General features: G+C 36.4%; 1 protein-coding gene across 3 annotated transcripts in view; it reads left to right on the top strand.

The window, feature by feature from the left end:
* The window catches only part of LOC107721921 (myotubularin-related protein 6-like), a 10,101-nt gene extending 892 nt beyond the window's left edge, over nt 1–9,209 (top strand). Inside the window, exons 2-14 of one of the 3 annotated variants that reach the window (XM_016530148.1) lie at nt 1,223–1,342; nt 3,386–3,548; nt 3,791–3,948; nt 4,963–5,091; nt 5,461–5,595; nt 5,693–5,825; nt 5,914–6,023; nt 6,695–6,820; nt 6,901–6,950; nt 7,031–7,231; nt 7,306–7,440; nt 7,531–7,657; nt 8,198–9,208. In XM_016530148.1, coding sequence (XP_016385634.1) covers nt 1,223–1,342; nt 3,386–3,548; nt 3,791–3,948; nt 4,963–5,091; nt 5,461–5,595; nt 5,693–5,825; nt 5,914–6,023; nt 6,695–6,820; nt 6,901–6,950; nt 7,031–7,231; nt 7,306–7,440; nt 7,531–7,657; nt 8,198–8,518 — 1,908 coding nt within the window. In that variant the 3' untranslated portion in view covers nt 8,519–9,208. Of the gene's footprint in view, nt 1–1,222; nt 1,343–3,139; nt 3,309–3,385; nt 3,549–3,790; nt 3,949–4,962; nt 5,092–5,460; nt 5,596–5,692; nt 5,826–5,913; nt 6,024–6,694; nt 6,821–6,900; nt 6,951–7,030; nt 7,232–7,305; nt 7,441–7,530; nt 7,658–8,197 lie in introns of those variants that run through there. The other 2 variants (XM_016530150.1, XM_016530149.1) reach the window with 2 other exon arrangements.
* Nucleotides 9,210–13,090: the final 3,881 nt, after the last annotated feature.

The following is a 13,090-nucleotide window of genomic DNA, read 5'->3' as shown; positions in this document are numbered from 1 at the left end:
TATATATACAGTATATATATATATATACAGTATATATAATGTTAAAGGTATATATACTGATATATAGACTGTATCTGACTTCTGCTTTTTTTAATACCTGTACTAGTGTATAAACTAATGTACAAAGTTTATACCACTTGCTTTTGTCAATTTCCTTTTAAAAATCATACTCACTGTTTGTTTTCTGATGTCTGCTGATTTATTGCAGTCACAGGAAGTGTGTTGCTTAGCTGCAGTCAAGTTGCTGGGAAACAGATGCAGATCTAATTGTAATATACAGTAGTTTTAGATAATATGAATGAATGTCTATAATTGATGTCTGTGGTTTGGTGTCTCGGTCGGTTTTTTGTTTGTTCACTAAACTGACCCTCTAATCATGTTTTCTGTCTTAATGTAAAAATTTGTGGTATGATAGCATTTGTGATATGATGTCGACCAATATGATACACACTACCAATTAATGTGATGTTAGTTAATGTAATACAAAGAGTCTGTTGTGCCATATCAGCTAAAAAATTACTCCGCATATGTATGCAACACCCATGAACACAAATTCCCCCACACTTTTTTTGTTTGTTTATGAAATATTTTGAAATATTTGATTATACGTGCAGCTACAAATATAAGTGTAGCTCCATTTAACAGATTTTTACCATGTTAAAATAAATTTCTCAGGGTAATTATGTCCCCACTGGATGCAACGAATGCCTCGTTTATAATGGGTTTTAATGTTTTTGTCTTGTCGCTCTGGCCAGACACGGCATCACAGTATGGTAGGAGCATAACATTTCCGTCACACGCTTGAGGTATTCAGCCAATCACACTGCACTGGATAGCTGGCCAATCAGAGCACACCTCGCTTTTCAGACCGATGAGCTTTGTAAAAAATCGACGCGTTTCAGAAAGGCGGGGCATAGAGGAGAAACAATAATGTACAGTATGTGGAAAATGTTTTTTTTTTTTTTTTTTACCTTAAACCACATAAAAACATTTCATTACACCAAATACACAAAATAATGTTCTTTTTTAGCAGCATCATATGACCCCTTTAAAATATATGCAGAAAATGTGAAAAACATGAGTAGATTTTGCTTGGTCCTGCCAGTGAAATTCAAAATAAATGGACTTATGCCCTAATTGCTCATGGTTAGGTTCATATTTACAAGGTGGAAGATATATTTAGATAACATTTAAAAAATGTAACATGTGCTTTCCTCCGCAGGTAGAACAAGTGAAGCTGCTAGATCGCTTTAGCAACAAGTCCGTCATAGGAACCCTCCATCTGACGGCCACACATCTGATTTTTGTGGAGAGTAATTCAACCAGTGCCCAGGAGATATGGGTATGAAAAGCCCCTCTTAACGGTCTCTAAATGATCTGTCATGACGTGATAAAGAATTCCTGTGTGACCGACAGGGTAGCTTGGATATACAGTACCACCCTTTTTGTTTACAGGATTATAGAGAATTAGATCATGGGAATGAGGTTACTAGTTCCTCACGTTGGCAGTAGGTGTTGTTGCTGTGGAAACCTGTCGGTTGAGCTTGCCCCCGAGGCCAAGTGAATACGAGAGTGTAGGGGAGGCCAGGAGAGGACATGAATACCAATGACCCACATAGCTCAAGACGTGATTTGCCACGTTTAGAGTCCACTGATCGCTCCGTCTCTGTGTGTGAGCGTATGGCAGATGATTAACTTTATCTCACCATCTTCTCCACACAGGAAGCAGATCGGAGGTTAAGATGCTGACTGACACTGACCAACAAAGATTATCATTATAATACTCTTGAGAGGTTTTAATGGTATTATGCTATTAATTCTCTAATTGATCAAACTTCTTATTTTTGTCTGGTGGGCGATAAAGTTCAGTAAGTTTATTTTCTTTTTTTTTTAAGAAATTAATACTTTTATTCAGCAAGGACACTTGCTCATTAAATTGATCAAAAGTGACAGTTAAGACATATATAATGTTACAAAATATTTCTATTTCAAATAAATGCTGTTCTTTTGAATTTTCTGTTCAGCAAAGAATCCTGAAAAAATAAAGTGTTACCGTTTCCACAAAAATATTAAGCAGCACAACTGCTCTCACAAGTTTTCAACATTGATAATGATAAGAAATGTTTCTTGAGCAGCAAATCAGCATATTAGAATGATTTCTGAAGGATCATGTGACAGTAAAAAAAAAATCACAGTACTGTACAAAGTAAAAATGTGATTATTTACACTATTTATAATTAGGTTTATAATAAATATAATATATAATTAATTCTGTTTATACTAGCAGTTTTAGCCTGTTTTTACAAGGGCACCCTTGATCTTATTTTAGTTTATAAGAGATCTGGCCTCAAGAGCACATTTTTGCGACTTTGTGCCAGCACTTTCTAAAAACTAGCTGGCTGGTTGGAGTAACATGTTCACATGAGTCTGGAACCCAACTGAAATAAACTCTGCACTCTCACGTGTAGCTTCTTCACTCTTTTAGGACTGGCTCGCACAAAAACGTCTCTCTGTCTGCCTGCAGTACTGCCTTCTGTTCCCTATGCATTATGCATTACGTACACACTTCAGTGATCAATGACAACAGCACACAGAGTCACGATGCAAATGGAAATGCAGATACATGTGCATTTTAATAATACCCCATATTTTGACCTTCCAAAAGTGCTGTGTAGATAATTTGAATATGGTAATTGTTTATGTGTGTATTAGATTCTCCTTGTCATGTTCTTGCACATTATTTCCTCTTAAAGATAGAGGAACACAAGACGAGGAAGGAAGAAAAAACAAGATTTCAACATGTCTTAAAAAAAAAAAAACAGATGCTTGAAGACCAATCTGACTTGTCATTGTGGCAGGAAATATAGTTAGAAAAATAGTAAACTATAAATTTGTTCCACTAACGTTTGACAACCACAGAGTGATTTATTTTTTATTTTTTCACATTAGGAAGGGACTATATATCAGTTACCAGCCGATTTTAGAGTTTTATTTATCAGTTGATCGATATTGGATATTTAGTTACGCATGCCTATTTCCCTATTTTTATATTTAAATGGCTTTTTCCATCATCTAACGCTCACTTGAAGTTAATCTTCAAAACATTTGTTTTACACTAATTGGAGGCTCATTGATCCTCAGGGGGAGGATGTACAGCCAGTGTTTTATAACGGATGCTCGCCGAAGAAGCGTGTTTTGGAATAGTTTGTGAGGGTGTTTATGTACAAATGGGCATCAGACGCTTCAAACACAGACAAGATCACTTGTTCTGACAGAGAGAACTGATAATGTCGAGCCTTTACGTACTTGTAAGTACTTTTAGGTTGAAAAGAATATCAGTTGAATTCTGTAAATGAGTTTTGTATTTATGTGTTTGTGTGTTCAGATCCTTCATCACCACATTGCCTCCGTGGAGAAGCTGTCCCTCACAACCAGTGGCTGCCCGCTTCTCATTCAGTGCCGAAATTTCCGGCTTGTCCACTTTGTGATTCCGCGAGAGCGTGACTGCCATGACATCTACAGCTCTCTGCTCAGGCTGCTGAGACCAGGTGGGTAAACTCACATGTCTGCCCTCATCAAGAATAAATAGACTGCAAAAGTTTCCTGAAAGTCACAGGGGAGACCCTTAGGTCTGTTCTGTGATTGAACAACGGATATTGTGGTCATGCGTTGTTGGCCGGAGGTCAGGGATGTGTGAGCATCAGTACCAACTCCAGATGGTCGCCTGAATACTTTGACTTTCATTTTCACCTTTTGTAAAGTTTATTAACTCATTTATTCTGTACACCAGTGTCCTACGACGAGCTGTACGCATTCTCCTACAACCCAAAGCAGAATGACCAACAGAGAGAGGAGGGCTGGCAACTCATAGACCTCGCAGCTGAGTTTGAACGGATGGGAGTGCCATGTGATCAGTGGCAATTGACAGATGTTAACAGGGAGTACAAGGTATGATGGGAGGGAGAATTTGTCAGATATGTTCAACATCACCTTCTCTTTCTTTGATCCAGCCAAGTTGATTCTAATTCAGGATGTGTGTGACCTAAAATCAGGTCTTATGAGGCTGACAGGCAACTTAAATAGAGTATAATATCCCTCAAGACTAGTATTAGAATAATGCGGTTGGAATAAAACTTGGTTTTAGTCAGATAAGCAAAAGCCAGGCCAGGTAGGTACTATATGTGCTAGTGGTGTTTTATTTGTCAATGAATCTGATATACTTTGGTTGTAAATGACTCGGTTTGTTTGAGTGAATGATTCAGTCTTTCATTCATAATACAAAAAGTCATCACCTTTTTGTAACCTGCAGAAAACCTGCACTTTACAAATCTTTTTGATGGATTGAAAACATTTTAGATACTGAGATTAATTAAATATGGGATGCTTTATTTTAGGCATTACACATAAGCGTTGCACATAATTACAATATTTATTCTAATATAGAATTAATATAGAATCATACAGAATTACACAGTGACCAAAACTGTTATACAAATAAAAAGTAATATTTTAAATTTAATATTTTACATTCTTCAAAATCTTAATAAAATAAATATGAATAAACACTATATTAATATTATATTTAAAAAATACTAAAAGAATACTGTTCTTATATACGCTGGGCTCTTGTTTCTTGAAAATATTTTTGATTTCATATTTTAAAATAAAATATAAATATTAGATGACAATCTTTTAAAAAAAAACTAAAATTAAATTTATTAAAAATAAAGAAAAAATCTGTGAAATTTAAAAATGTTCATTTAAAATAACAAGAAACTAACTGAAATAAATAAGTTTAATATAAAATACTTTAACTAAATACATATAAAAGAGAAACATAAATTCAGTGGTGTGTTTCCATGATTTTTACAGGTACCGCATGATTTTTAATTTTTTTTTAATAGCAGTAATTGTTTTCTTTAGTGTTTTGTTAATGTGTCTGACTCTAAATTGTGTGCTTAGGTGTGTGAGACATATCCAAGAGACTTATACGTACCCATTACGGCCAGTAAACCAATCATAGTCGGAAGCTCCAGGTTCAGAAGCAAAGGCCGCTTTCCTGTTCTAACGTACTTCTACCAGGAGAAGAAGGTAAGAATGGTTTAATCCATCTATACTAATAAGAAAAGAAAGCCAGCGATTTAGGCCCTTTGTTAATCTTTAGAGTTCATTAAAACTAATTTATGTGCAGATGTCTGTTGACACAGTAATGGGCGTTAGTTGTTTCTTCTGTGCGCTGTTAGATAAACGGAGCGGGGTGGTAAACAGGTAATGGCTTGTCAACACACAGAGACCGATTAAGTTAAACAGTAGATTTACTGGCAAATCATGGCTGTATGCCAGCGGCTTCCTCCCAACATCTGCATTGGTCTTGTTAAGTCTGTCGTTCCTCATTTACTCTGCTTTTATAATGTACTTCGGGGTGGTAAGCGTTTATATTTGTTTGTGTCATGTCTCCAGGCAGCGGTGTGTCGATGCAGTCAGCCTCTCTCTGGCTTCAGCGCTCGCTGTTTAGAAGACGAACACATGCTTCAGGCCATCAGCAAGGCCAATCACAACAGCCGATATGTATATGTGATGGACACGCGGCCTAAGGTAGAACGTCATGAAGTTTTTTTTTTTTGTGTGTGTGTTCTTCAAGCCAGTTGGGTGATCATAACAGGTTCCTTAAGCACTTTTTGTGTTTTTGTAGTTGAATGCACTGGCGAATCGTGCGGCAGGGAAAGGCTATGAGAATGAGGACAACTACTCTAATATTCGCTTCCAGTTTGTGGGCATCGAGAACATTCATGTGATGAGAGGAAGTTTGCAGAAGCTTCTGGAAGGTCTGAGATTGCTGACCTATGAGAATTTGGTTCATTCTCATTTCAATTTGTTAATTGTCAACATCTTTGTTATTTGTGTCTCTCATAGTGGTGGGAACGCGCTCACTTTCCATGACTGATTACCTGGTTGGACTGGAAAACAGCGGATGGTTGCGTCATATCAAAGCCATCATGGATGCAGCTATATTCCTTGCCAAGGTAAAACTCCAATCTTCCTGCATGCAGTATTATGCCCCTGATTCTTCAGTATCCAGTATTATTTTAGTATTATTTCTATATTTTTGTAGTATTTATTAATATTTTGAATTAGCATATTATATATATATATTTCTATTTATCTTAGGTATTTATTTACCTAAACTTATTTCAGTTTGTGTCCAAAACATCATTCCTAATTTTGTTTTTAATTCCTAGTTTTTAAGGTTAGGTTTTGCATCTAATATTTATATATTGTGTGATTACATCTTTATTTCAGTTACTAAACAATTATTTTACTATTAGTTTTTTAACAGTAACAACAATGGTATGAATTCAACAGATTTCTCATCAGTGTTATTTTAGGTACTATTTTAGGTTTTCATTTTAATTTTAGCAATTTAGTTTTTGTGTTTTTCATTTTTATTAGTTTGCTAAAAAATGTGTACAGAGTTATTATTTTATTTTATTATTATTTTATTATTTTAGTACATCAAGTTAAATAAAAATGATGTGTTGGCAACTAGCTGAAATAATATATATATATATATATATATATATATATATACATCTTTATATATATAAATTTATTTTATTTCAAGTAACAAAAAGGTTATTTTTTTTTTTGTTAACTAAAATAACCCTGTTTCTCATAAATGTTTTTGTAATACCAGGCTGTGACTGTTGAGGGCGCTAGTGTCCTAGTGCACTGCTCTGATGGATGGGATCGGACAGCTCAGGTCTGCGCTCTAGGCTCTCTGTTGATGGATCCGTACTATCGCACCATTAAAGGTTTCATGGTAAGAGCCTTTCGTCTGTTCAAGCTGACATTGTCGTTTATCTTTTTCCACCATCTAATATATCTTCCTCTTGTTCTCAGGTACTTATTGAAAAAGACTGGATCTCTTTTGGACACAAGTTTGCAGACAGGTTTGCATTATTCACTGTCTGGTTCTTGACTCTAGATGCTTGAAGAGTCTGTAATAACCTTGACGCCTGTTTCGCCGCAGGTGTGATCAGTTGGACCCCGACCCAAAAGAGGTGTCACCCATCTTCACACAGTTCCTGGAGTGTGTATGGCAGCTGACTGAACAGTTTCCTCAGGCTTTCGAGTTCAGCGAGTGGTTCCTCATTCAGATCCACGAGCACGTCCATTCCTGCCAGTTTGGCAACTTCCTGGGCAACAGTCAACGGCAGAGAGAGGTCCTTCAGTGAGTAAAACTAACATGCATTTGCTTCCTTCCCATCATCTCAAACCCCTTACTTCATTTGTATATCATTACAGGTTGAAGGAGAGGACATATTCATTATGGGCTCACCTTCTGAGTGAAAAGCAGAACTACTTGAACCCTGTGTACAGCCCAAGCTTTGCAGAATCACACCCGGTCTTGGAACCGTCTACCCAAGCTTGCCACTTCAAGTACAGATGACTAACCTCTTCTGTTTATAAATGACTCCTCCTTTATTTAGACTCTGCAATGGTTTAACCAGTAACTGGTTTGTGTCGCAGGTTCTGGAGAAACATGTACCATCAGTATGACCGTTCCATGCACCCTCGGCAGTCAATTCTCAAACAAGTCCTCACTTTCAAAGAAAGCAACCGAGAGCTTGAGGGCACAGTGCAAGCCCTGAAGACTGTGAGTTCACCTCAGGAATTTGGTTATTGGATAAAAATTAAGCCTTGAATGCTCATTTCCCATGAAAAAGAATTAGTTATGGATTTGTGTGTTACAATACCACTAAGTTTCCCCTGAGGGATCAGGAGATGTTGCGCTAACAAAATGAGGCTGTGAAGGACTGAAGTACAGTTTGCTCAGTATGTTCAAACAGAATGTGTAACATTGACAACCCATGCTTTCTGGAGTTCTGTGTCCACCAGGGCCTTCCTTATTCTTATTATTATAATAATAATAAGAATAAGAATAAGAATAGTCACACACACACACACACATATATATATATATATATATATATATATAATTTATCATTTTATAAATAATTTTATAAGCTTTTTTTCCCCAAGGAACAAGAATCATTGAAGCTGTGTTTGCATTTGTCAGTGACTCATTTTGCTTTTGTGATGAACATGTTTTCAGGTCTATAAAGTATTCTTGCACTTTTCATTGCATTCATCTGAAATGACACATGCTTTCCTGTGTCTTTGTGCGTTTCCACAGAAGCTCCAGAAGTTTGGTGTGAGTACGTCTCCACTAAAGCCCCAGACACCTCCAAGAGAGCGCAGTCTCCCTCCCCGACCTCAGTCTCTTATCCTGGGAGCTCCTCTTCTCAGTCGGAAGGAAGTGCAGCAGGAGGAAGACGAGGAGGTGTTCGGAGAGGAGGCCAGGGAAGATGCTCCGGCCAGTACTGACGGAGAAAGGACTGTAGAGGGTAGCAGTGCCACGGAGAATGGTTACGGAGAGCTGACAGGATCGTTCGGCTCCAAGAATGAGCCGGCCGTGGTCACCTTGGAGTTTGGAGTAGCCAGAATGACCTGCTAAGGACACTTCAGAACTTGATTTTGGAAATTTCATGAATCTAGTGAGACTGGGAAAAAAAAAAAGATTTGTATATTCTTATGTGAGAAAGATAGTATATGTTTGCTAGTGTGTGTGTGTGTGTGTGTGTGTGTGTGTGAGCGCGCCCATGTGCGCAGTTGTTTACTCTACGTGATGGCACTGCACTCATGTACGATAGACAAAGAAATAATTGGGAGGAATTCAGAGATGAATCCCTTAATGTAAATTCATTGTTATATCTGTCAATTCAAATGTTATTTCTGTCAACTACATTTTAAAAAAAGCTTTTTTGTTTTTGTTTGCTCATTTTTTAAAGAATGTCAGTAGCACTAAAAAGAAAAGATTAAACAAAGAGCTGATGGACTTATGAATCAAATCCTCAATATTTTAGGTGTTCTGACTCAAAACTTAATTTATTCGATGTCACTTGCTGTTATCTTGAAGGGTGAAAAGACTGATGCTGTCCAGAATGAAGGATAACTGCAGAGATGCCCTACACACAAGTGTCCCATGTGCAGTCTGGTCGATTATGGGGGTTACCCAAAAGGTTAATGTGATGTCATAGAGCAGGTCAAAGGTCATGTTTATTTACAGGTGATTATATGAGCTAACAATAAATCACGGGTAACAAAAAAACGGTTACTAATCTGAATGGATAATCTAAAGCAATCTGTCATTGTCACATACAAAATAAATGATTTTATCTTTTATTCTCACCAAGGCTGCATATATTTGATCAAAAATACAGTAATGTTTTCAAATATTATTACAATTTTTAAAAGCTGTTTGCTATTTAAATATATTTTAAAATGTAATTTATTCCAGTGATGGCACAGCTGAATTTTCAGTAGCATTTACTCCAGTCTTAAGTGTCACATGATCCTTCAGAAATCAATTTTAATTAATCAAAGAATTCCAAAATCAGTAAAACATTTTACTCAAATTACATTTTAAAATATATTCAGATTGAAACTGCTCTTTTAAATGCTAGAATATTTCACATTATTATTGTTTTATCAAATAAATGCATCCTTGGTTAGCATAAGAGACTTCTTTCATAACATTTAATTATTCCAAGCTTTTGACGAGTAGTGCATATTAATAAAACAATACTGAAATATAGTAAATTCTTGTAGCGTAAACATCTATCAAATTAATATTTGGGTTTTTTCTTGGATAGTTTTATAAACTAACTCTAAACCTGATTTGGGATGGTTATTTGTCTAGACTCATCCCAATTAACTATTTTCAACATACTATGATTTGGTATATAGTAATTCTAATCTGATATAATATTTAGAACAGATAGAATGTGAATTTGGCATACAGTGCCAAAGTTAAGCTGATTACAAAAGTGTCTTATATTTTTTCATATGTAGTGGATTGAGGGCCAGTTGCTTCTTTCTGTAGAGAATCATCTCATAATGGTGAGAGGATGTCTGTGTCTTACCACATTTCCAGACGCAAGTACTTGTCTGTCACCCATCTTGCGTTTGTAAGCAAGTCCTAAAAGTGATTATTGGGCCCAAACCCTCGGGACTGTATTACTGACTGGAAGAGGATCACTAGGCGAAATGGGAATTAATACTAATCCCAGCAAGCATGGCCCTAGACGATAGTCTGCTGCATGCCTGTAAAGACATAAACACAAGAGCCAGCATGAGTGTGAAATGTGTGTACACTCAAGTCTTTTGTCTTTAATCTAAACAGGCATAACTCATTGAACTTGATTTGATTAGTACATTGAAAAAATCAATACAGCAAATATCAATGGTGAAATGTGTCCACATAATAAGCACAGGTTCATCCAAATTACCCAAGGAATTACATAACCACTCATTTCTCTAATAGGCACTGTCTAAGTCTGTGTTTATGGTGGTTATGGACCTGAATTTGATTCTTGATCAATTCAGACTATTATGGAACATAATTGATGTCTCCAGTAAACAAACTTTGTCACTTCCTTTGATTTCCCCGTGCAATATCCATTTCCATGTGCGTTTTAAATGTTTTATGACGGAAAAGCTTTCTATATCCGTCTATATTTCTTACCATTCTGGTAATTATTGTAAGCTTTATTGTAAAACTCACCCCTACGAGAGGTCACAACAGGATGTAAAGCTGTGTCACGTGACTCCGTAAACCGGGTTTGTTTTGCAAATCTGAGCACCGGTGACGGGGCGCGTGAAATACATCCGCGGGTCAGACTGTATTAATAAGACGCTAAAGCTCTCAGCTCTTAATAGAAATGAAGTAATTCTGGTGAGTGAGCGGGGCCTTATAAAAATGTACCGTGACATATTTTGCAACGTTTATGAGCCACGGGTTTCCTCGGGAATTTCCTACTATGGGTTTTTTAGAATGGTGGTGTTGGATTTATTTTCATAATCATTCATATTGTAGAACACAGCGTGAACATTGTTTCAGGAAATGTTATTCACAGACCTTATTTTAATATGATCTATGACGTCATGACAACGGAACAGCGCAAACGTTGGTAGCTTACATCAAAAAAGCAGATTATATATTCATTTATTATGATTAGCCTATATACTAAAAAAATCTGGTTTTGGCTGTATTTTTCATAAATGCGACTAATTCTTGTAATTATGATTTTTATATGTCATAAATGTCACTTTATATCTTACAATGTGACTTTATATCTCATGTGACTTGATCTCATAATTGTTACCTTAGATCTAATATGTGATATATTTCTTATTTTAAACTATATCTCAATTTTTTATTTTAAACTTTGAAGTAGAAATGGGCTTCCATAGTAAATAAAATTAACTTAAATGATTTTAGCAAATGGCTGCAATATAACAAAGAGTGAAAAATTTAAGGGGGTCTGAATACTTTCCGTACCCACTGTATATACAGAAAATATCAATCTTAATATACTAATAAGGAAATTGTTACTGAATACAAAACATTTTTGGTATTTTTTTTAATTTCTAATTTCTAATAATTACATTAATTGGTTATCATAGGAAAAACGAGTCAATGACTACAGCGATTTAATTCTCATAAGCGTTAACTACACAACACAGAAGTTCTTGATTCATTTCGATAATCATTAATGGCACCAAACATCATGAAAATCATGTGATTTAAGTATTTAGAAAAAAAACCTGTGCTAAATTCCCAAACCTAGTGGTAACTAAAGTATTTTTACAATTGACCCTGGTACATTTTTGTGCCTGCCTGACTCCTCCTCATAGTGATTAAACTAATCACATAAAGACGCTGCCCCATCTACCTATTATTTACCACAATGACATGACAACATATGACATGACAACAATGTTTGAACAATCTCTTTTTCATTTGCATGTTAATATTGTCTATGGGAAGGAAGCACTCTTTGTCTTCTATTTGAGTGCCAACTGCATTATGTCCCAGTTCATGAGAAGATTTGTCTTTGGCTTAAAACACTGCCATTATTGATGTCCATGATCCAGTCTGGCCTTGACAAACTCCACAATAAGAGCTGTGCTGTGCTTTGAAGAATCTGCACACACCTTTGTCCTTTTCAGCTGCAGATAATGGGGGGAAAGCAGCATTGTAAAATCTGAGCAACACACCCTTATTAGCAAACAGTCCAGCTCTATTTTGTCCAAATGTCCTAGTTTGTTTCTCAGGAGAGTTTTGTCCTTGGCAGCAACAGGGATGTCACACTAGGGGTGGATGATGTGAGCACTGTGTTTATCCACCGAGGTGAAACCCACAAAATTGGACTGCAAACTGAAGTCGTTTCTTTCTTTCTTGCTTGCTTTCTGTTTCTTCCTGTTGGTCTCCTAACTTTACTCATGTGGTTCTGGTTAATTTTTCTCCATGTACCCTCAAGCAGACAGGCCTCCCGTGGCCCAGAGAGCAAAGAACGAGTATACAGACCCAAACTGACCCGAAGAAACAATGGGTGTGGTGGCACATTCCGTCTGCCATGCCTCAGGGGCTGCTGACAGAAATGGCAAACACAGGTGGGGAGTTTTGGTCCAGTGCAGCAGACCTGGAACCAAAGCTGAATCAGAGGCCAGGAAGACTTGACCTCACTGAAACGGCTGCACGGTATCTTACCTTCACACATACACATACTGCAGGTTCTGGCCCCACTGTACATTGTGTGAATGTAGACATTGTTTCATGCCAGTGAGGTGGAAGAGGAGGCCTGTATACAGATAGGGGTGGATGGGTAGGCACATCAGTTTCATGGGGATTTCTTCAGGCTGTCTTAAGAGATTCTTAAAAATAAGGGAAGAGGCTCAAATAAATAAGGATGTTGGTATCATTATTTAGCACTGATGTCTTTGTTTCAGAGTTGCTGTATGTAAATTTGCTGTAAATGTAACTATATATTTTGTGATTTGTGGATTTGTAGGCCTGGAAAAGGCTTAGAAATTAATAGAATCTTAAATAAGCCACATAATTGTTTTTATAGTAAATAGAATGTATATTTATATTAAGTAGCAAATTCGTTAACATTAGGGAGTACATTAAGTATCAATAACTAACAATAATTTAACAACATTTATTAATTTAGGTTCATATTTC

Source organism: Sinocyclocheilus rhinocerous, unplaced genomic scaffold (genome assembly GCF_001515625.1).
Source record: "Sinocyclocheilus rhinocerous isolate Xijiao unplaced genomic scaffold, SAMN03320098_v1.1 scaffold90, whole genome shotgun sequence".
Lineage (NCBI taxonomy): Eukaryota > Metazoa > Chordata > Actinopteri > Cypriniformes > Cyprinidae > Sinocyclocheilus > Sinocyclocheilus rhinocerous.
The sequence above is the reverse complement of the archived record's forward strand: the minus strand, read 5'-3'. Positions and strand labels throughout refer to the sequence as shown.